The sequence below is a fragment of the Brachypodium distachyon genome, chromosome 1 (assembly GCF_000005505.3).
Source record: "Brachypodium distachyon strain Bd21 chromosome 1, Brachypodium_distachyon_v3.0, whole genome shotgun sequence".
Taxonomy (NCBI): Eukaryota; Viridiplantae; Streptophyta; class Magnoliopsida; order Poales; family Poaceae; genus Brachypodium; species Brachypodium distachyon.
This window is the reverse complement of record NC_016131.3, coordinates 14,603,879-14,626,341: the sequence shown is the minus strand read 5'-3', so window position 1 is coordinate 14,626,341 and position 22,463 is coordinate 14,603,879. Positions and strand designations below refer to the sequence as shown.

General features: G+C 43.0%; 4 protein-coding genes across 7 annotated transcripts; 2 read left to right on the top strand and 2 right to left on the bottom strand.

Moving 5' to 3' along the window:
• The first annotated feature begins 1,732 nt into the window (after window positions 1–1,732).
• On the top strand, window positions 1,733–12,477 carry LOC100835916. 3 transcript variants are annotated; one of them, XM_024456876.1, is made up of 28 exons: window positions 1,733–2,057; window positions 2,152–2,332; window positions 2,444–2,592; window positions 3,891–4,007; window positions 4,102–4,233; window positions 4,610–4,775; window positions 5,001–5,166; window positions 5,464–5,585; window positions 5,672–5,763; window positions 6,300–6,342; window positions 6,592–6,652; window positions 7,295–7,482; window positions 7,579–7,649; window positions 7,730–7,900; window positions 7,994–8,065; window positions 8,356–8,457; window positions 8,532–8,621; window positions 8,838–8,916; window positions 8,997–9,093; window positions 9,190–9,265; window positions 9,516–9,695; window positions 10,407–10,529; window positions 10,604–10,687; window positions 10,784–10,968; window positions 11,068–11,206; window positions 11,305–11,364; window positions 11,643–11,747; window positions 12,076–12,477. In XM_024456876.1, exons 1-28 carry the CDS (start codon window positions 1,884–1,886, stop codon window positions 12,187–12,189), a joined length of 3,339 nt encoding a protein of 1,112 aa, XP_024312644.1. In that variant the 5' UTR covers window positions 1,733–1,883; the 3' UTR covers window positions 12,190–12,477. The 3 variants fall into 3 exon arrangements, with proteins under 3 accessions (XP_024312644.1, XP_010234132.1, XP_024312643.1); XM_010235830.3 differs by having other exon boundaries at window positions 4,995–5,166; window positions 7,295–7,443; XM_024456875.1 differs by having other exon boundaries at window positions 4,995–5,166.
• Window positions 12,478–12,573: 96 nt separating this feature from the next.
• On the bottom strand, window positions 12,574–13,785 carry LOC100837149 (protein LURP-one-related 11). The gene is made up of 2 exons (XM_003562426.4): window positions 13,429–13,785; window positions 12,574–13,187 (listed from the first exon to the last, which is right to left on the bottom strand). The coding sequence occupies exons 1-2, from the start codon at window positions 13,672–13,674 to the stop codon at window positions 12,819–12,821; spliced, it is 615 nt and encodes a 204-aa protein (XP_003562474.1). The 5' UTR covers window positions 13,675–13,785; the 3' UTR covers window positions 12,574–12,818.
• Window positions 13,786–16,715: 2,930 nt separating this feature from the next.
• Window positions 16,716–18,302, bottom strand: LOC100838131 (beta-D-glucosyl crocetin beta-1,6-glucosyltransferase). Its single transcript, XM_003559764.3, has one exon. The coding sequence runs from the start codon at window positions 18,219–18,221 to the stop codon at window positions 16,782–16,784; it is 1,440 nt and encodes a 479-aa protein (XP_003559812.1). The 5' UTR covers window positions 18,222–18,302; the 3' UTR covers window positions 16,716–16,781.
• Window positions 18,303–19,734: 1,432 nt separating this feature from the next.
• LOC100836840 lies at window positions 19,735–22,403 on the top strand. 2 transcript variants are annotated; one of them, XM_024456874.1, is made up of 7 exons: window positions 19,735–20,243; window positions 20,739–20,816; window positions 20,947–21,089; window positions 21,467–21,537; window positions 21,628–21,723; window positions 21,866–21,958; window positions 22,029–22,403. In XM_024456874.1, exons 1-7 carry the CDS (start codon window positions 19,779–19,781, stop codon window positions 22,121–22,123), a joined length of 1,041 nt encoding a protein of 346 aa, XP_024312642.1. In that variant the 5' UTR covers window positions 19,735–19,778; the 3' UTR covers window positions 22,124–22,403. The 2 variants fall into 2 exon arrangements, with proteins under 2 accessions (XP_024312642.1, XP_003562473.1); XM_003562425.4 differs by having other exon boundaries at window positions 19,737–20,243; window positions 22,041–22,403.
• Window positions 22,404–22,463: the final 60 nt, after the last annotated feature.

Below are 22,463 nucleotides of genomic sequence, written 5' to 3'. Positions count from 1 at the left end.
TCCAATCATGATCCATCCATTATCAAACATTGGGATGCTGCCGTGGCAGCACCAGTGCCATTCCTACCGCACGGACACACGACATCATGTAGCTGCATTCAGTTCGTATAAATAATAGGGTTCCTCAAAACAAATAGATAAATTTATGTTGTATGAACTGTGCATTTATAAAAGAGCATAATAATTTACATGTAAAAAATAAATCATTTTTGTATTTATAACTTGCCGAATAAAATCATTAGAAATATACATCGGACGAGACATAGTCAACCTACGCACCATGGCTAATCTAATTAACCATGGGTAAACTCTCTGGGCGAAAACAATAATTTATAAACGACATGGGTTATATATTCGTAGGCGTCCTACCATGGGCGTTAAGATTGCAAAGTCAGCGGGACCATCTAAACTTGGAAGGAAAACAAAGAAAAATATATTATTTCCTTGAATTTCTTATTTATTTTTTCCGGTCCACTATTTTATCTTCTCACAAAAACGTTGTTTGTTTCCTGTTCCAGCTGCAAGGTGTATATATGAATTTCCGTGTACTTTTGTGCTGAAATAATACGCAACAAAAGGGCATAAACTACCTTCTTACGATCAAATAGAAATAAATATAATTATATTCCAAAAATCCAATAATAATAATAATTATCATGAGTTTTTTTTTGAAAAAAGCTTAATCATTTTTGCAATTATAGTTTGCCACATAAAATCATTAGAAAATATTAATCGGACAACCCATAGTCAACCCACGTATTAATATCCTACCATGGCTAATCTTATTAACCATGGGTAAGAGCGTGTACAACGGGGTGACAACAGCTTTTTTTAGCAATGTCAAGTAGGATAATTACCGGTGTGGAAGAGAGAAGAGTGAAAAAAGGCCTTCTATGAACTAAGATATGATTTTATGACTAGAATGATAAGACAAATTTCTCATTGTACTACATTTTATCTTTTCTTAACACTTATTTAATTGATTTTATTCATCTAAGCATTAATCGTAAGATATGACACTAAGATATAACCTGTTGTACAACATATTTTGTTGTCTTTTTCTAAATGACACGGAACACATAAGAAAATGCAGACATATCAACCATTGTATATGCCTTAACATCCGTGGACGAAAACAATGATCTAGAACCCTAAACCCTAAACCCTCAGTACCATGTGCCGTAAGACTGTAAAGTTAGCGGCACCATCTAAATTCGGAAGGGAAACTAAAGAATAAATATTTTCTTGAATTTATTATTTTCCCTTCCACAATTTCTCTTCTCGTAAAATGCCGCCGGTTTCCTATTCCAGCCGCAACGTGTCTATATAAATTTCCCATAATTTTATCATGAAATAAATGTTCAATAAAAGGGCGTAAATTGCCTTTCGATGATTATAAATAGAAATAAATATAATTTTATCATGAAAATAAATGAAAAAATATATAAATTTTTTGTAATTATTGTTTGTCATATAAAATCATTAGAAATATTAATCGAATGAGTATCGATACCCTCTGTGGGCGGAACAAATATCTGTGGGCGCCATTACCATGGGCCGTAAGATTGAGACGTTAGCAGCACCATCTAAACTCGGAAGAAAAACAAAAAAAAACTATTTTTAAATTTTTTTCGACGATTTATCTTCCAGTAAAACGCAGTTAAATTCCAGTATCAGCCGCAGCGTGTGTGTATATAAATAAGCGCCGCGCGCCTCTCGCACCAACCTTCGCGATCCGCAAACGTAAAGGTGAAAGAAGAAAAAAGAAATCGAACCCTCGCCTCGTGCGTGTTCTCTCTCCCCCTCTCGTGTCGTCACGTCTCTCGGGCTTCGCGGCCTGCTCTCCTGCCGCCGATCCGGTACCCGGCGCGGCGGACGCGGCGATGGTCGACACGAGGCGGAGCTCGGCGGCGAAGCGGGGGCCTTCCTCGTCGGAGGAGCCCGCGACCCCGACACCGCCGGCGTCGGATTCTGCGTCGGCCCAGGCGTCGCCGGCACCGAAGGAGGAGGCCGTGACCCCGCCTCGGAGCCGCTCGGGCAAGCGAGCCAAGGCTGCGGTATGGCCCGTGCCCGTCTTCCTTGTCTGTATGTACGTGTGCAGATTGGGGAAAACCGATTGTATCTGATTGTGGTTGCTGTGTTTGGTGGCAGGCTGAGACAACGGCGGCGGCGGCGGCGACGGAGGCGGCGGCGGAGGCAACCGCGAGGGATACGACGGCGGCGGCGGCGGCCGATGTGCTGGACACCTCGAATGATAATCTGCGGGGGTCCACGCGGCCCGTCCCGGCGTCGTCCACCGTGTCGAATTCGGCTACGGTGTCGAATTCAGGAGGTATATTGTTTGGGTGATAGTCATGAATGAATGCCCACTCACGGGCTGTTAGGGCTGGGTTTGGTTTAGCACGCAAAGGTATTTGATTGCCCTGTTTTAATAATGGTTCAGTGAGGAAGAGAAGGGCCCCGAGAAGGTGTTCTCGGCTGGGAGAGTGGACGTCTGTGGAAGAGATGACGGCCTGGAAGGCGAATCAGCCATTGGCTGGCGGCCGTGCTGAACCTTGGGGTAGACTGATTTCCCTGTCTCCGTCTCCTCAGGTCTGTTGTTTAGGACAACTCCATTGATGTGAAGCGCGGTGCTACAATTCTATTTTGTGATTGTATTGCAACTAACCAAGATTTTTATGGACGATTGAACTGTTGTAGCCTTGCTAGTCATCAAATAGTAGCCAATTTTGGTATACGGAGCAGATAAAAAACCGTTTTACTGTGATACTGTATATTGAATGGATCAGCATACGGAGGAATTTTTTTTGGTTAGATATGAGTATGTCTGCTAGAGCTCTACCGTGAATCCCATCAAATCATGCACATAGTACCTTTGCGTGCTATTGGAGATGAAAATAGCTTTTCTCCAAAATGGAGCAAGAATAATTGCATCTCCCAGAACCAGAGAACTACAGTAGTTCCTCTCGTCCAGCTACTGTTTGCTGGCTCTATGCATTATCTATACCCTGTCATTATCTGTCCAACATGTGTAGTGCCTTCACTGGAGTTCATCAAGCATCATGATTCATAAATGTGAGTTTTGTAATCGTGCAGTAGTGATTGTTTGGTTATTTCAGAATGATAATTCTAATATTTATCTTGAGTTTTCAGTGTCCTGCCTTTGCAACTATAAGTTGCTACCTCCTGCCCTATTTATAGCCTAGTGGGCTAACATTACACTTGGGAGTCATTTAGTTTGTCTTGTGCACTTACATAATCAACTGGCTTGTGCAATATTGAATGCTATTTTCTTGAGTTTTGAGTAGGAACATTTCTCTGCAATTGTATGATGGTTGAATTTATACCATTTTAAGTGCACACTAATTCTTATCAACAGATCTTTCCCAATGAGAACCTGATCTAGCCCAGTTGGGATGAGATTTCCTTGATTTTATATAACACTGTTACTCTAATGGCCACATGAATCATCGTGTGTTCCATCCATTGTCTTTCATTCCACAGTACTGTCGCACTTGGTTTATTGCTGAAAGAAGGCTATTTGTGGAAGTGGAGACATTTACATTTTTCTTAACGGATTGTATTGCACAATTCAATTGCTACAGTGTTTGATTCACACATGTGGATCGCCACACTGGATTAAGTGTAATCCAATCTCTATTGTCCGTGCTTACAAGTTACATGCATAATATATAACATTTCACAGTTAGACTTTTTGTAATTGTTGGCATCTGTCATTTTTTACCAGGGAGATGTCTGACCATTTTGTTTATTTCCCACTTAGTTCTGCACTATTTGTAGTTTGGTACAAACCAGGGAGCTATCATACCATTTGTTAATTTTCTACCATTATTTTTGCTCATGATTATATTCCTCTTTGTGCTGTACAGTTTCCCACAGTTCCTATTTATGCTACCCATTTCACTGTTGGACATGGTCTCAAATGTGATTTGAGATTGACAGACTCATATCCCGGAGTACATGTTTGTAAACTGAAGCATGTTAGGGTATGGTTGAATTCTTAATTTTAGTATTTAACTGATTACTCTGTTTTTCTTTCTGCGTTTGCTGTTTATGACTCAGATTTGACCTATTTTTCAGAGGGGTGCATCCCTTGAGGTCTATGTATCTAAAGTTGTCCATGTAAATGGGAAGGCCTTAGACAAGGCTGCTAAGGTCACATTGATTGGAGGCGATGAAGTTACTTTTAGTCCAGTTGGGAGGCATGCTTATGTATCCTTTTCTTTTTATCACCAACTAGTTTCATAGTACTTGTATCTATTGGCGACTACAGGCATGCCTGGATCTTTTTGCTACTTTGCTTTGTTAAGCAACGCTGTCATGCTAGGTCATGTTGTCTTGATAACGTAAACCACTGTGTTTTTTCTATATCTAATTATAATTATTACCTAATATTTTTTTAGTAGGCTTTGTTCTCCTCCACATGAGAAACTTGCTTGACAAAACAGGGTTTTTGAACTCTACCAAACACTTTGCCTAACTAAGCAAGGTTAGATGGGCAATTGATGGGGTTAGCAATGGAGCCAAACAAACCCTGGTTGTTTAGAGAAAATGCTTTCTGACTTGGAAGTCCTTAATGTATTGGTAGATATTTCAGAAACTTCCAGAGGAAAAATCAAGCACATCGACGTTTTCTCCCCTGTGCGGTGTTCAACATGGGCAATATCCAGTTATTGGAAGTTTATCATCTAAAAGAGCCAAGTTACCAGTGCCGTTTAGTTTTGAATATGGCCGCCCTCCGTTGGTTCCTCATGGTGAGACAGCTTCATTTCTTTCCTAAGGCCCTAATCATTTTGAGATATTGAGTTCATTTAATTTAGCATTCAAGATATTTGGAAAGGGATGATAGCAAATATAGATGGACTTCAATTTTTTTTTTGTCTTGTGTTTCTCAAAACTGGGCACGTCTTATTTATTATACTGCTGTAAAAGTGGAAGTGAGTCTGAAATAATGTCTATGTTTTGTTCGTTAGATACAGAGATAGTCAGCAGTTTATGTAAAACAATGGAGGAGCAGAGCCAGTATTCTTCTGAAGAAAATGTATCATTTGCTCAACATCAACTTTTAAAAGAAGATCTGAAGAAGGCCGTTCTCAGTGCAAGTGATTTATCAGAGTCCTTCGATAGTTTTCCATATTATCTGAGGTATAAACACTAACAGCTCTCTTGTTCTGAAAGCAGTTCTTTGTTATATTGTTTACAATATTTATTTTGGACATATGGAGAGATTTAGACTGGTTTGGAGCTTAATTTAGAGATATAGACTAGTGGTAGTCTGGTAGACAGAACGATCAGTTGGTCATTATGCAAGACCATTGGATATACTAATGAATACCGATGACTCGAGTACAGTCTCCCCTTTTAGTTAATGGGCTTGTAGAACATTGATTGATTGGTCTCAGGTGATTAAGAACTATCTTTAATATCTTCTCATCCTTGCAGCGAGAGTACCAAAAGTTCTCTTGTGACAACAGCACATGTAAACTTGTGTCACAAGGAAGCCATGGAGTGGACAAAAATAATAAGTTCTATTTCTCAACGAGTATTATTATCTGGTCCAGCAGGTATCCTTTTAACTAAATGAAATTACAGTTATTCAGTTAATTTTGTTAAATTGATATATGCATGGAGTGTCAACTATTTTTTATAGGGTCTGAGATATACCAAGAAATATTGGTGAAGGCTCTGACCAAATACTTTGGTGCTAGACTGCTTGTCATAGATTCGTCGTTACTGTTGGGTGTAAGCCTCTTAACCATATCATGCTTATTCTCTTGCTGTTAGACTGATGCTATATTGAACAGAGCCTCTTTCACTCCCTTCATAGAAAGCATAACCAACTCTATCTGAGAGATATGATTATTTGTTTTGCTAGACTAGATATATGCTTCCGCCATTCTTCTTAATTTTTTTGTGCAATACCTTTTGCTATACTATTTATGTAATGCTGCTAGTGCCTTTTGAAAGCTTGGCTTATTTTTTCTCTCAGAGCTTAAATTTTTAAAGAAGCTGCACTAAAGAATTGCAGTAAATTCACAGTATTGCTACTGTTTGCAAATGTATCACAAAGCTGTAGCATTGGTTAACTTCACCTTAATTGAATCTCCTTATGCCTACTTAGTAAACATTGGTCTGGAAATTAGATCTACCTGATAGCTTGTTATGGCATAACTTAGTTCATTTGTGTAAATATGCCTTCTTAAAGATTAGCATACCTCATCTTGTCTCACTTCTCTTTGGTATATTGAATTCAACTCGAGTATAATTTGTTGTTTCAGGGACAGTCTTCAAAGTCAAAGGAATCAGTGTTGTACAAAAAGGGTAAGATTATAATGCCTCTGGTGTCAACTCAACACTAAATTTGACCTTAACTATTTTTAGTCTAGGTGTAGTGAGTAACTTTTGAATTGAGTATGGTGGCCTATTTGTCCTTGACGTTATAAAATGGGCTGTAGGACATTGTATTATTTATTTTCACATTTATTTGTGATGGGCTGATGGCAATGAAACTACCTGCTATAAATTGATATTCATTCGAGGCAGTACTAATGCTTTTGATGTTCTGTTCAGGTGATAGGGTGAGATACACTGGTTATTCGCAATCATCAAGGTTTATCTATGAGGGACAAAGGTGTGGCCCATACTTTAAGATAGGCTTTTTTTAAAATGTGCATCTGAGTTCCTTACTCCACATGTGTGAATGTTCCTGGAATTTTTAAAATGTCTTCTCTCTCAATTACTTTTAAGTACCTACTATAGACATAAATTTATTTTATTGTGCAAACCTGGAAAACCTATTCTGAGATATATGAAGAACAGGAGTACAAAATAAGGTTTAAAGTAACTTGTAATAATTATATTGTTTATTATAAGATACGGGGTCAAACTGGTTGATTTAGCCCTGTTTGGGGTGCATAATGTCGGTAAGCATTTTGTTGGAACTGTGCCTCCAGAGTGTATGTTTCGTTCTGTATGGAAAGCTTACGTTCCAAATGGGCTGTGGGGAAGATAGGTCTGATACAACAATCACTGGGAATTGTCCCTAGTTCCCTTTTTCCTGTAATTGCATATGATATTTTACTGGATTAGTCTTTTGAATGTAAGTCGTGTGGTCCATCTTCACTAGTGGTAGGATTTCTGATTGAGCAAAATACCCAGGCTGGTTTGAGTTTCTGGTTTTTGATCTGACCTGTGATGATGTGTGATGGTCACTGAACTATGTGGCTTTTCCTTGCATGTACTAATGATCTGTGCCAAATTATACAACTTGCAGACCTCCAGATTATGGTGCACAGGGTGAAGTGCGACTTTCTTTTGAGGAAAATGGATCCTCAAAAGTTGGAGTCAGATTTGACAAACAGATTCTCGGGGGCATTGACCTTGGAGGCAATTGTGAGGTTGATCATGGTTTCTTCTGCGCGGGCGAGTTCCTTCCCTCTGCTGTTCCTATCTACTCAATGAGTTATAACTAAAGCATATACTTATTGTGATTTTTGCTATCTATTGCCATATTGGTATTTTTTGTGTCCCCTTATTTATGTTTATTTCTATCTCCAGTTGAGAGTCTTTGCCTCGACGGTCCAGGATGGGAAGATAGAGCTAAACATCCATTCGATGTAATATTTGAGGTTTGTACAGTCTTCTTGGCCTTACTTTTGTGATCATTTGTTATTATTTCCCTATTACTTACTGGGATATCTGTATACAGTTTGCATCCGAAGAAAGTGAGCATGGTCCTCTTATCCTATTTCTGAAGGACGTCGAAAAAGTGTGTGGAAACAGTTACTCTTATCATGGTCTAAAGAGTAAGCTTGAAATTTTTCCAGCTGGTGTTCTTATCATTGGATCTCAGACCCAGGCGGACGCTCGGAAAGATAAGGTATTACTTATCGTAAAGATGATATATACCTGATTCTGTAAAATTATCCATTTATTTCCATTCAGCTAACAAATAAGATGCTTCTATATACAGCTAAACAACGGGTCTCCTTTTCTTTCAAAGTTCCCATACAGCCAAGCAGCAATACTCGACCTTGCGTTCCAGGTGCCTTTCTTGGTTTTGCTGAAAGTACCTTGCATCTTTAAGTTTGCTCGCATTAAGGCATTCTGTGTTGGGGGCTTTATTTGGTTGCCACACAGTAAATTAGTAGATCTGAAAGAACGGTCAGGGGAAGAAACAAATTCGGAAATTGAAATATGTAGGTTCTGGGGAGCTTTATGATACTGAAATTGGTTTTAGTGGACCTTTTTGATGAATTAAATTACAGGTTATGTCATAAGTGCGGTTGTTATGATTACACCTTTACTGTCACAGTCTGATGTTTGGCAATGCAGGATAGCTTTGGCCGGGTGAATGATAAAAACAAAGAAGCAGTGAAGACTGCAAAGCATGTCACGAAACTTTTCCCCAATAAAGTGACAATACAACCACCACAGGTGTGTCAGAGTGCTTCGCTGCTTCCTACTTGGCAGTATCCTCTCCAAGTTTTAACTCTGAAAACATGCTACAGGATGAATTGGAACTTTCACAGTGGAAAAAGCAATTAGATTGTGATGTTGAAATCCTAAAGGCAAAGGCTAACATTTCAAAAGTCCAGTCTGTAAGTTTTACTTTGTTGTGTCTTTTTGTATTTTTGTATTATAATAGACTAAAACATTAATTCTTTTTTTTGTAAGTTTTACTTTGTTATCCTTTTTCACACTTTTAGTTTTAAGTAGATGTTTGCTTGAAATTTAAATTGTCACTCCATTCAACTGCCTTTTCTATTTCTTAATATCTCGTGGTTCTACTAATGTCTTTCTGCAATTTGATGCAGTTTCTAAATCGCCATAGACTGGAATGTACCGATTTAGAGAGTACACTATGTGTGAAAGATCGAATTCTTACAAACGAATGTGAGTACAGTCCTACTTGATGTTCCTATCCTGTATAATTTAGTCCATGCAGTGTCATCATATGTCTACTATGTTATCAGGTGTGGACAAAATAGTTGGTTATGCTTTTACTCATCAAGTTACAAAGGGTATCATTCCAACTCCTGGAAAGGACGTGTTTGCTCTTTCTGCTGAAAGGTTTCTTCTGTAACTTTGGACACTTCACAATGTCATGCCAGAAAGTTCTTTCTTGTTTATCTGGCGATTGTTTTACTGATAATTGTTATATTGCAGCCTGCAGCATGGGGTTGATTTGTCGGAAAGCATGCAAAACGACCATAAGAAAAAGAGCACAAAGAAGTCACTCAAAGTGAGTTTTATCATTTTAATGGTAGCGATGACCTCATTAATATGACTAGACCTGGTCACGTGCAGCCTGCGTCCCAATATTTGTTTGAAGCCTGCAAATATGTCAGACTGAACTTGGGTTTCACCTATAAGATTGATCCTAATATAGGAGTATAGAATAGTAATAAAATATTGTTTGGGGCTGTAGGCCTTATCGCATTAATGGTGCCTTTGAGTTTATGACTCACATACCTCCTTTTTCTCATTGTCAGGATATTGCCACTGAGAATGAATTTGAAAAAAAGCTTCTTGGTGATGTGATCCCTCCGGAAGAGATAGGTGTTACCTTTGACGACATTGGAGCACTAGAGAATGTCAAGGAGACTTTGATGGAATTAGTTATGCTTCCATTGAAAAGGCCAGAGTTGTTCTCCAAGGGGCAGCTTATGAAGGTAGGAAGCACTCTCCAATCTTCATAAATTATGCTTACTACTCCCTCTGATCCTAAATTCTTGACTCAAATTTGCCCAAATATGGATGAATCTATTCTTAAAAAGCGTCTAGATACATGTAATATTTTGACAACAATTTAGGATCAGAGGGAGTATTTTTTTTTTAATACTACACATGTTCCTTCTGTGAGTCCTTTGTTTCACCTTTAAGTCTCGTACTTATTTGCCTTTTACCCTTGCAAGTAAGGCATCTCGTCTGTTTGACTGTTTCACCTGTAACAATGTCTTGTTCTTGTTTTTCCTTTCAAGTAGGATATCCCTCTATGTCTATTAATACTCAGCCATGTTAAGTGGGTATGCAAACATTGGAATACTGTCCTGCTTTGGTCTGTCCAGAAGTCCATTATCTCTATTGTTTTGTGTTTTCTAGCGTTAACCATTTTTTGTTTTACTGTATGTATGATACTCATTAGGAGCATTTTTAAAGATAATATATTTTCTTATGCCTAGCACCATTCATTCCTTGTGCAATTACCAGTTATTATCATATATTCATGTATTTCCTAATTTAAATGAGAAAAAAGAAACATGAGCCCGTTTAAATTGAAGGTAGCATGTTGTGTATGACTGGTACCATATTGTTTTTCATTCAAAGAAAAGTCTCAACTTACTCGTGTGCATCCATTGTTCTGGTTGCCTATTTTGCACCAGCCATGTAAAGGAATATTACTTTTTGGTCCACCGGGAACGGGGAAAACCATGCTTGCTAAAGCTGTTGCAACAGAGGCCGGTGCAAACTTCATCAATATATCAATGTCAAGCATTGCCTCAAAGGTATTCTCGTAAAGGCACTCATCCAGATTGCTTTCCGTTCGAGTACTTCGTTTTCTGACCTGTAACTCTAACAGTGGTTTGGTGAGGGAGAGAAATATGTGAAAGCTGTGTTTTCACTTGCAAGCAAAATTGCTCCTAGTGTCATTTTCGTGGATGAGGTCAGTTATGTCATAATTGATGATTCTACAGCTAGCATTACAATAGTTTGTCTTACATAGGCAAACTTCTTTCTTGCTATGGCCCCATCTTTGTAGGTTGATGGCATGCTGGGTAGACGTGAGAACCCAGGAGAACATGAAGCCATGCGTAAGATGAAAAATGAATTTATGGTGAACTGGGATGGTTTAAGAACAAAAGCTAAAGAACGTGTATTAGTACTTGCTGCCACCAATAGGCCATTTGATCTTGATGAGGCTGTTATTAGGCGGCTCCCAAGGAGGTAGTTTTTATACATCTGTGTGGTTTACATTTTAACAAAACAAAATATGCAAATGGTTGTATGCCACCAATCAATAACTCTTGACAAACTTTTGTTTAGGTTGATGGTGAATTTACCAGATGCAACCAATAGAAAAAAGATTCTTAGTGTAATACTAGCCAAAGAAGATATGGCAGATGATGTGGATCTGGATGCACTGGCCAACTTGACAGAGGGGTATTCGGGCAGTGATCTAAAGGTATGTTAGTTCATGCTTGGATTGTCTCTTGTTTCTTTCATATTTCAAAAGATATTTTTTCTGTGTCTTTGTGCTGACAGTTTTATTATTTTTCTCAGAATTTGTGTATTACTGCTGCAAATCGCCCCATAAGGGAAATCCTTGAAAAAGAGAAGAAGGTCAGTTCAATATATGCTGATTAATAGTCTCTGACCCTTGTGATTGCACTCCATGGATCTAATATGGTCAATGCCATGGAAATTTTCTTTTCTTTTTGCACAGAAGAATGATTTCAGTACTACCTCCGTCCTGAAATAAGTGACGTGGATTTGTATAAGAATCTATACATATCCCACATCACTTATTTCAGGACGGAGGGAGTATTTGAATTATCATATCATCCTTGTTGTTAAGGCTACATCCGACCTCCCTTTTACCATTTTGTGTCTACTTGCAGGAGAGATCCTTAGCTGAAGCAGAAAATAAACCGATGCCTCCTAAGTATTCTAGCAGCGACATCCGTTCCCTGAAACTGAGTGATCTCAAACATGCACATGAGCAGGTAAATATTACTGCAATTTTGATCTAATTCTTACCCTGACACTACATGGAAAAGGAGGGAGAAACAAACGTTATGCAAATCACACTCGATTACACAAGTAGATTTGATGTCACTATATAGTGGGCTTTAGTATCAAGACTAGGAGAGTATGCAATACCAGTATTGATATATTCTGGGTTCTAAAATATATTGCTAGATAAACAGAACTAGAATATATTCCGAGGATACTAAAATGTATTCAGGTGTACAATGCCGAATAATGTTTTTCTATCTCCAAATTGTTGGTATAAACACGTGATGCTAACATAACTACTTGCCTGTTGTATAGGTATGTGCAAGTATATCATCCGATTCAACAAATATGAACGCGCTTATTCAATGGAACGACCTCTACGGTGAAGGCGGATCTAGGAAGAAGACAACTCTAAGCTATTTCATGTAGCTCGTGTCTAGTGTGTGTAGATACATCAGAAGCATAGCGTGAAGCCACCAAGAAGATCGACGATGAATGGCTCTCCTGTTGTTCTTCATGTGTAGGCGATTTTTGAGTTAATTAAATTTAATCTTTTGGAAGTTCTGGCAGATAGTGTAGGGCCTGATCTACCATATATATACCCTCCCATCCGGGCCTGTATGTTAGAGTTAGCCTGAGCACCTCAGTTGGATTAAAAACTTATCCTTGCAGTCAGTGCAAGTTTATTTGACTTTTATGGTGTATATTCCTTGCTGATGTCAAAGTCTTAATAACTGCCCACCGAATACCGATGACCTGAAGAATGGGATCGTTGCTGGTTCTGCCGCTTCAGTTAAAATTGTGAATGAGGTAAAGCCAAATACAATCCAATTTTATTGATCGTATTATGCTTAACAGGACTACAATGTTTACTTAGTAAAAGAAAGGGCCAAGGAAGCAAAAAAAAAAGAGCTATCTTTGCTAGACCATCCCATCATGGTATCAAAATTACTTGCAGATCAGTGCCCATCAAAATTACACTACGACTCGTTCTTCTGTAGAAATAAAGGAAGAGGTTTCTGCTTTCTGATACAGCCATTTCGTCTTTTGCTTTCCATTCACATGGTGCGGTTCATGAGCCCGTAGATGAGCACCAGCCCCATGATGAGCGAGTGGTCGACGCCAGGCTCCACCACCAGCGCCAGCACGTCCTCCCCCAGCGCCACCCCGCCCGCCGTCACCTTCCTCTTCACCTCCGCCACGACGGCACCGGTCGCCTCGTCAACGATCCTGCAGCACGCCCGCTTCTCACCGCCGTCGATCCTGTATCGCATCGTGTGGCCAGGTTCGGTCTCGAATTCGCACGACGATGATGATGATTGGTGGCTGGTCCGGCGAAAGAGCGGCGGCCGGGCCACCGTGAACCACGCTTGCTGCTTACGGTCGTTGCTCCACTTGTACCCCTCCCACTTGCCAAACGCCAGCTTCTGCATTTGTTCACAGTCAAGTATGGTCAAAACATGCAGAGGATCAAAACTGAAGATGTATTTGTAGCAATGTTGTGTACTTTGAAAAAAGAAAACCAATATAGAGAAGATGATCTGTTCATTGCATTCCAAATTTAGCTTGTTAATTTTCCTGAATACATCAAGCTCCTGGCAATCAAGTATGCTTGGGGCGATAGAAATCAATTCATATCAAGATTAGTTCAGTTAACCAGCTAAGCACCTTTTTGAGGATGTTGAGGACGATGCCACCGTGGAGGTCCATGAGGCAGACGTCGTGGCAGCTCCTGGAGCCGTAGTTGTCCACGCGGTACACGATCCTGCCGCCGGAGTCGTACACGGTGCAGCCCCGCCCGTTGAGCACCAGCGACTTCATCCACACCGTGAACACCTCCCTCCTCTGCCCACTCGCTGCCATCGCCGCCGCCACCGGCGACGAAGACGAAGAGGAAGAGTACACTCTCGCCATGGATAATAGATCTTTGCCCAACCACACTATCTGATAAGCTATAGCTTGGCCGCCTTGCACACACGCACTATGCTACTAAAATGGTTTGATATTTTCTTGGTCTTCTTGCTGACTTGCTAGAGCTTGTTGGTGTGCCATGCGATGATATATATGGAGATCGATGGAGGAAGAGGAAGTGGAGAGAAGAGAAAAGTGCAAGAGTGTGACGTGTGACTGCTTAATTTAGTTTAAACTATGTGGAGGATCGAGAGTAAGGACAAGTTGGGATGATATGCTCTTTTAGGGGGTAGGGTCTCATAGTACGTACTCGAACTAGTAAGATATATATAGTACATGATCAAGATATATGAATTAAAATTCTTGAAGCACATTTATATATGCCATGCCTGTTCAAGTTTGTGTGCTCCACTCCATGCAGATTTGTAAATATGTAGCGATTAACTTGGCTAAATATGTACTCCCTTCTTCCCATTTTAAACGTCGTCTTGGGTTTTTATTTATTTCCCAAATTAACCGTCGTATTAGCGCTTGACTACGGTTGCCTAAAATCAGTCATCGGTTTCCTTTCCCGTGGATTAATCGCTTGGACGCGCTGGCCAACCGCATGCAGCGTGATTAGTGGAAGGAGGAGATGGCAGGTATGCATGCAGCCATCATTGGCGCAAAAACTGCATGCAGCACTAAAGCCGCAGTCTGCATTAACGGCATGCAGCTAATTGCGGCTGTGCGTGAGCAGAGGAGCCGCTGTAAACCGTGTGCCTTGGTATACGGGGTTGATCTAAAACGACGTTTAAAATGGGAAGCAGGGAGTAACAAATTTGCATTAAAATCACGACAAGTATTTAGAAACGGGGGGACTATCTTATACCTGATCCATGTTGAGATTCAAGTGACAGAAGAACACGATGTTATTAGTATTTCCCTTTCAAAAAACAAAACGATGTTATTATTTCAGCTACTGTGGATTCTATACGGGATCTCAAGGCAAAAGAATTTTTTAAGTGTTGCTCATGGGTGGTACTTCACGGAAAATGATCCAACACAAGAATTTCAGAGCAATTAAGGAGAGAATTAGCAACAGGCAGACTTGGTTAGATTTATTATGGAATCAAGTTCATAATCATAGAGATGCATCCCGGAATTTCTAAATCTTACAAAAAAATCCTCCAAAATTTCTTTGAAATTGATGCAAAAACAATTTCAATCCCCAATGCCAATAGCTAGCATCCAAACACCTGATATTCCAAAGAACAGAATTCCAATTCCAGCCCCTGAATTCCCCAGTCCAATCCCAGCAACCAAATGGGACAACCAACAGGCATTAAGGTCGCTTCTTTCAAAATGGCACTGCTTATCCTCTGCCTCTGGGTTGATTATTTACTAAGCTTGAACCAAGAAACCCTGACAGTGACAGGCACACACATATATTAGCTCCAAACCGAAAGCCATTGCAAACTAGTGCCTTCTAATTAACGTCCCTTCGTAGAACTTCAGAGGACAAATGTAGGAAGAAAAGGTGCGTCCAGATGTCCTTTTGTTCGCTTTTAGTTTTTGGAACTGCAGAAGATGACGGCAGGAGCACCCATACTTAAGAGGCAATAATGTCATTGAACCAGATTAAAGTACACTTAAGAAATTGCAATGGAGGTACTACTGGACGTCTAGTCAGCTGTAGCAGGCAGGCTGACCGATCGTCAGCAATGCAAAAAGTGCACGCAAGATTCCAAGCAAGAACTGATATTTCCACCCAGCTGAGCTGACGTACTTATTGTTAATTGTCTGCTGATCGATGCATCTGTACATGCGTTTAATCTTAGTATATGTAGTAGGTCGGGGTCGATGATGCGAGCTTGCTTGCTCCCTAGTTTCAGATAAGCAGAAGGGAAAAGAACATGTGTTTATTGTTAAGTACTCACTCATGCATGTGCTTCTCATCGGATATTATTTTTGATACGATAGGCTTTATATGTAATATGTACTTAAACATGACATGTCGGGCTATATATAGAGTTCTGAGGATTGAGAAGTTCTCTTTGTCGAGGATTACTTTGAATGATCGATTAGACTGAGTTAAACAAGCGAAGGTTGGAGCTGATTAGCTGCGGTTCATTGCTGCTGACCCCTGCTGATTGGCAGTTTAGCACCTAGTTATTGACACGACAGGAACCAACAGTTATTTTTAAATCTGAAACCGGCAAGGGTTCGTCCTGCATTCAGCGAGTAGTTAGTTGGCTAGCCCTTGTTCATGCTTAGTTTGCTCGTTGAGTCATGGGGGCAGATCATGGATGTAACTTAAGGGGGCTTGCATGAGTTGAGTTGATCAACTCGAGTTGTGATCAACTAAAAACACGTGCTCTGACTGTACTTGAATTGCATGCCACTGGTTTTACTAATTTTAAAGAAAGGTTTACAAAATCAAAATGAAAAGAAAGATCAGGTCTCATCTATCCTCTCTAGCTTTTTTTTTGAGGAAATCCATCCTCTCTAGCTACGCCTTCCGAATCTTGCGGTCTTGCCCTTTCTTTTTCTTTTTTTTTGGACAATGCCTTTTTTTTCTTTTTGAAAATCACCTGTAATTTTATTCAGATTCGACATCTATTATGGGTACAATGATTTGGATAAAATCTCAAAAAAAATACAAAGTAACTCTTATAACTAAAAATTACATTGAAATCTTTCAAATAAATCTTCTTCGTGGTATCAATCTTCGCAACACGAAGCACTGAAGTACCGCGAAGGCTTCGGTAAATATACTGCAATCTGACTGGAGCAATGACTACTCGAACACCTACACCAACTGGATTACCTTTGAAGGGTTTAGAAAACCTTTGAGTCGCTCCTTAAAAAAAATGAGAAATCATGAACATTGAACGTACTTAGTTGGGTTGGGCCGAGATGATCCCCTTTCTGTCCTGAGAACAAAAGATCGTGTGCACTAGCGAAAAGGCCGTATATACACCAAGCAGTAGTTGTTTGTTCCTTGGGCTAAAAAGGCCATAAACCTAGTTCAATCCCTGCAAAGCTGAAAGATACACGGGTAATCAAGAGAGAAACACGGCCCACTCAACCTCTTTATTATTCTCAAACCGAGCTAAAAAAGCCCACTACTAATTCGCCACGGCCTGGCCCTGGCCTTTCCCACAAAGCCTAGCCATCTTCTCCAGCAGCACGCCGACCTGCCGCCGAGCACCGTCGCCGTCGTTATTCCGCGCCACGACCTCCCTGAGTTCCGCCGCGCGCCGCCTGGCCGCCTTCCCTTCCTCCCCGTTCACGGCGGCACGCACGGCCCGGGCCACGTCCTCCGCCCTGAACTCCCCGAACCGCTCCGGCTGCTCCACCCTTGCCGCGGCGGCGCCGAGCTCGAGGGCCAGGTTGGCGTTGAGCGGCTGGTCGATGTGCAGCGGCAGGGCCACCATTGGCACCCCCACCGCCATGGCCTCCAGCACCGAACTCCACCCGCAGTGGGTCAGGAACGCGCCGCAGGCGCCGTGGGCCAGGACCAGCCGCTGCGGGGCCCACCCCTGCACCACCTTCCCCCGCGCCGGCGCGTAGTCCCGCGGTAGCGACCTCGCCGCGCCGCTGCTGTCGTTGTCGTCGTCGGGGAAGCGGACGACCCAGAGGAAAGGGGCGCCGCTGAGCTCGAGCCCGCGGGCCATCTGTGCCATCTGGCGCTCCGAGAGGAAGTACTCGCTCCCGAAGGAGACCAGCACCACGGAGCCCGGATCCTCCCCGTCGAGCCACGCCATGATGGCGTCCTCCTCCGAGGATTCGCCGCCGGGGTTCCTCGGGTCGTCGTGGACGAGCAGCGGGCCGACGGGGACGATCTCCTTGCCGGTGAGCTGGGAGAGGTAGTCCATGTACTTGCGCTCGATGTCGGCGCAGGTCTTGACGGCCACGAACACCGTCGACCGGTCCAGGCTGAGCGGCAGGCGGTCGCGCTCGGGCACCAGCGGCGGCGGGGAGTCGTCGTCCTTGCCACGGCCGGCGGAGGCGAGCAGTGCGGTGTACCTGGCGTCCTGGGCGGCGCCGCCAAGGCTGATGGCGTCGAAAGGGAACGCGCTAGGCGACTGATCCGTCCTGAGGCAGTGGAGGAAGAAGGCGGTGGCGGCGGCGCTGCAGGTGCTGAAGTGGGCCGCGGGGACGCCGCGGCTGGCGGCCTCGAGCGGCGCCCATGGCTGGAGGAAGTCGTAGAGGACGAGGTCCGGGCGGAGCTCGTCGATGAGCGCCCCGAACCGCGGCGCGGCCAGGTCGCAGGCGTGCTTCAGCGCCGGCATGAGGCGGGGCGGGAGGCGCTTCGTGGTGTGCAGCGACGCCGGGAGTTCTTCGGCCGGGAGGCGGATCTCGACGAGGTGGAGGTTGGATGGTAATGATGGGGTGGCGATGTGCGCGAGGTTGGCCGGCGTGGAGACGAGGTGGACGACGACGTCGAGGTTGGGGAAGGAGGTGGCGACGAGTCGCCTGGCGAGCTCGAGGTACGGGGTGACGTGGCCGTGCGCGAGCCACGGGAACATGAGCACGCTCAGCCGCTCGCGCTCCGCCTGCGCCATGGCGGCCACCGGCGATCGAAGCTCCTTTCGACAGAGACCTGCAGATCGCAGATGAAATGGATCGATGGATGAATCTGCGAGCTGGGCGATGGTCTGCATGCGGGGGCGGAGAGAGGGGTATATATGTGCAGCGAGCGAGGGGAGGTCAGGGGTAATGGCGGCGGCGGCCGGCATGGCGTGGGGAATGGGGATGGGGCGCGTGGAGAGCTGGGGGCAGTGGGAGAGAGGCGCGTGTCGGGGGTCTTCCGTCGTGTTCGAGATGGCTGGGGAGGTGGGTGGCAGGGTGGGCGTCCGTAGATTGGCGCGGGAGGGGTGGCATCAAAAGACAAACCAAGTCGGGTTTGATTTGGCTTTGTCGTTTGTTCCCAATCCCACGGCCCGTGAAGCTGAAGACGTCCATCCATGGATCAGCTTCTCTTTTCTTTTACTCCTACAAAGGACCCTGTTCGGCAGTCCAGAACGATCTCCCCAAACAGTCCATTAATAATCCTAGGGCATTCAGCTTGTTGTATGACAAATATCACAACTACTGTTCCAATATATTCTACTCCCTCCGTCTCAAAATAACTGACGTGGATTTGTATACAATTTCACGTCATTTGTTTTGGAACAGAGGGAGTATATCAATTGTTTCTTCTTTAGAAAGAACTACTCCACTAGTTATTCAACGAAAGGTACTTGAGATGCATGATCTTTCTCTCGTCGTACCTTGAAGCTTGAGCATGGGTCGCAAATTTATATCTAACCTTACTCTTTTTCTTCATTTAATCATGTATTTATAGCAATATCTTGTACTTTGCGGACATTTCAGGTTTATTGGTGTTTTAAAGCATGATCGCACTTACGACTATTATAGTACGTGGTTTTGGTTGGAACGTCAATTAACCTCGCTCTTTCTCCCTTCTCTTTATACCCCTTACATCTCCTCGGGTGCGGCCAAGCCAAACACCCAAAGCAACATCTTGCACAAAACCGGAGGACGGCGTGACGGACAAAGGGTAAGTTCTCTCATGTGCTTCTCCTATTTGATGGTGGACCGTAATGTCTCCTCGTCGACCATGCATTTGTTGATGAGATTCATCGTAAGCTCTTGTTAGTTGCGTCCACCTTGGTAGTGATGGCGATGAGCCTTTAGAACTTGCTAGAAACAGTAATTGAAAGCATAGCATTCGTGACAACAAAGACGTGTGGGACGATAGAGAGGTCGTCAAGAGGCAAACGAGCGGAGAAGGAAACACCTTGACAAGTGGCACACAGCCGGAACTAGCAAAAAGCATGTGTGCACTGCATGCGTGTCATTCCTTCGCGATTTAAAATCATTCGGTGCGTCGCTGATGTTCACTCTCAAATTCCGGACAGGATCGAGATCATTTAGGTGTACACAAACACATACGAACATGCATACCTATAACACAAACTAAATCTGTATAGTCTCCAACCGAAATACCAGCCATCAGATCAAGATCAAAGCACAACAGACGGTCTACAAGGAAGTCCACTGTCCATTGAAGAGAACACCCAGTAGATGCAGCAGCAGCAAAGCAGAAGCAACAGCCGATGGAACGCTTCCGGTTCAGGTTCAGGAGGTCTCCTCTGCTCTCGCTGAACCTGAAGCTGGCCTTCGCCGTCTCCCTCGGCCTCGGCGTCTCCTTCGCCGTCTCCTCCTCCTCCTCTTCCGCCCTCCCTTCCCCGCCGCCTTCTCCGCAGGCCGTAGCCGCCGACCTCCTCGCCGTCCTCGCCGGCCCGCGCGCCGCGTCGCGTGTGCCGGCTGGCGAGGCGTCGCGCCTGCGGTCCTGCCTCCGGTTCCTCTCCCCGGCCAGCGCCTCCGCTGTATCCAGGGAGTCTCCCCCCTGGAGGGGCTTCCGGAAGGTTCTCCTCGAAGGCTGCGACGACGATGCGGCTGAGGCGGATGGGTTGGTGATGTGGCCGCCGGCGCCGGTCATGGAGCTGGCGCGCCTGGCCGTCGACTCCGGTGGCAACCCTGGCGCGATCCACCACGCGCTCGACCCCACCATGCTTCCGGTGAGTGCTCGTTTGCTCCATTGTTTCTGAGAGGTACGGAATTTTTGCACGTTTAGGGGAGGATTGGGTTTGAGATCTCAAGGGACGCAACTACGCAAGTATCAGGTTACTTTGTTTGATACCGGAGGTGGTGCGGTCTGCTCTCTGCTCTTGAGAAGTCAGACTGGTGTAGTTGATCTCATGATCATATTGTCGAAAAATGGGATAGGATGTTGTTGAATTGCTCTGAAGTGAGTTGTATAGCCTGTATGCATTAGCCACTGTCACCGTCTGTTAATCTGTTGCATCGCAAATTAGAGTTCTAAGATACTTTAAATTTAATTTCTGATGTTTCTGAGGAGTTTATTTGGAGGGAATATCAGCTCTTGGAGTAAACTGGTACTATTAATGACAAGTGCCAAGTTTTTGGAAGTGTACACTGCCTTTATTCAGCTGACAATGCCTGTAATATGCTCTTCCTATCCCTGATAAAATGTACCATGGTATCCTCGTTAGGTGCCAGATATTGAGGGATCGAAGAAGAACAAATGTCATCTCACAAGAACACCATATGGAAGGCGTTTTGCTAACCAGGTCCATATTTAGCTCAAGTTTTAGTTCAAATCCCTTTACTTATAGGTTGGTGATTGTTTACGCACCTTGACTTGCCGACATGGCTACACTCTTTTCATCAAAGCAACTCACATGTTTGTGTTATTACCAGGAAATCAATTCATACTTAGCCTTTTTGTTTGAGTTGATTGCCACACGAGGACCATCTGTTGGATTAAATGTATCACTGAATCGGTATGATTTGTTCCATGGGCATCTTTTCCTGGCATCTGGGACAGGAAGGCTTGGAATTTTGTAAGTGCGATTAATTGTACTCCTGTATAGAATTTGTAGCAAAATACAGTTCAGACTTTTTCAATAATTATTACAGAACAGTTTATAATCTAGGCATTTTTGGTAGCATCACAATTTAGTGACGTTGGCGAGGCAATCTGAATTTTCCAACGTGCAGATCAATCATTTCTAAATTTAAACTGGAAATTGAATGCCTTTTGGAGAAACAAAACAGAAATTTGATTTTTCCAAGCCCTTAGTAATCTCTAATATGCCACTTAAAATATTCAGTATGTATGTGTGAGGTAAATTGTATTACATTTATGCCTTTAGATTGGTACATGTAAGTGACACTGTTAACTATCAGGTATGATCATGATGATTATTTTCTGAGACAGGTTCCATGCTAAGGAATATCCAGCATTTGACAAGGAACTATTCCCTTACAATTTGGGTTATTGCCAGGCAGGTATGATTTTATTCATATGCATATGAACTATTAATCTGAATTTTCTTTGCACAGTATGTGCTGATAATAAAAAATCACCCTCTTTAACAGGATCTGATGTACCATATGACGATTCTATGAATTTACGTAATATCCTTTGGTTAGCACCATTGCCATCCAGCGAGACGAAAGCTTGGTTAGCACCAGGTATGCTGACACCGAGTAATCAAAGTTGATTATGTATCTCCCTTGCTTCCGATTAGGATCCTGTAGATAGTTCATCTCTTCTGGTTTTCCAATTTTCTGCAAATTCACTGATATTTCATGGTTAAAATTTGCAATCATACAGGAGTTTTAGTTATCCTGGATGCACATCCTGATGGAATTATTTATCAGGATATGATACGCGACTATGTTCAAATCGTACGAACAATATACGAAGGTTTGATGTGCCAATGTACCTGTCGCCATGACATGAATTATTACTATTACATATCCTAACAGTGGTCTAGACATTTATGCAGATGATTTTGGAGAGCTTGCAGTTGATGTCAATTACCTGAATGTTGCCAACGCAGCTCCCGCTGATAGAATTTTTATTTGCTGACGCGACAGCCCTCCATTTGGATTTTTCACGCATTGTGATTTCCTCCCTGGGAAACAAACACCAGAAGACCAGACGTATCCATCTAAGTACCCTCTGTATATTCCACGTGTTCATTTAGGAGACCGTTTCAGATGTTTCTCTTATTGGATGTACTTGAGGAAGCAGTTTTTCATACCGTCATAAATTCATTTGGTTGTAGCACCTTGTGTATTTAACCGGTTTCACTTACACGATGGTGTTTGTTTTGGCTTGAGTACTGGATGTGAGGGCTATGCTGCAACATCACCGGTTTGCCGTGACATTTTACCAATATTTTAAATTGCTGAGGATCGATCAGATA

Bases quoted from the DNA above. Each gene is read 5' to 3' on its own strand.
- LOC100835916 (XM_024456875.1), top strand. From the start codon at position 1,884: ATGGTCGACACGAGGCGGAGCTCGGCGGCGAAGCGGGGGCCTTCCTCG. The intron at 9,094-9,189 runs GTTTCTTCTGTA...GTTATATTGCAG, and splicing joins TTTGCTCTTTCTGCTGAAAG to CCTGCAGCATGGGGTTGATT. The intron at 9,696-10,406 runs GTAGGAAGCACT...ATTTTGCACCAG, and splicing joins CCAAGGGGCAGCTTATGAAG to CCATGTAAAGGAATATTACT.
- LOC100837149 (XM_003562426.4), bottom strand. From the start codon at position 13,674: ATGGCGAGAGTGTACTCTTCCTCTTCGTCTTCGTCGCCGGTGGCGGCG. The intron at 13,188-13,428 runs GTGCTTAGCTGG...GAACAAATGCAG, and splicing joins TCCTCAACATCCTCAAAAAG to AAGCTGGCGTTTGGCAAGTG.
- LOC100838131 (XM_003559764.3), bottom strand. From the start codon at position 18,221: ATGGCGCAGGCGGAGCGCGAGCGGCTGAGCGTGCTCATGTTCCCGTGG.
- LOC100836840 (XM_024456874.1), top strand. From the start codon at position 19,779: ATGGAACGCTTCCGGTTCAGGTTCAGGAGGTCTCCTCTGCTCTCGCTG. The intron at 20,244-20,738 runs GTGAGTGCTCGT...TATCCTCGTTAG, and splicing joins TCGACCCCACCATGCTTCCG to GTGCCAGATATTGAGGGATC. The intron at 21,090-21,466 runs GTAAGTGCGATT...TTTCTGAGACAG, and splicing joins ACAGGAAGGCTTGGAATTTT to GTTCCATGCTAAGGAATATC.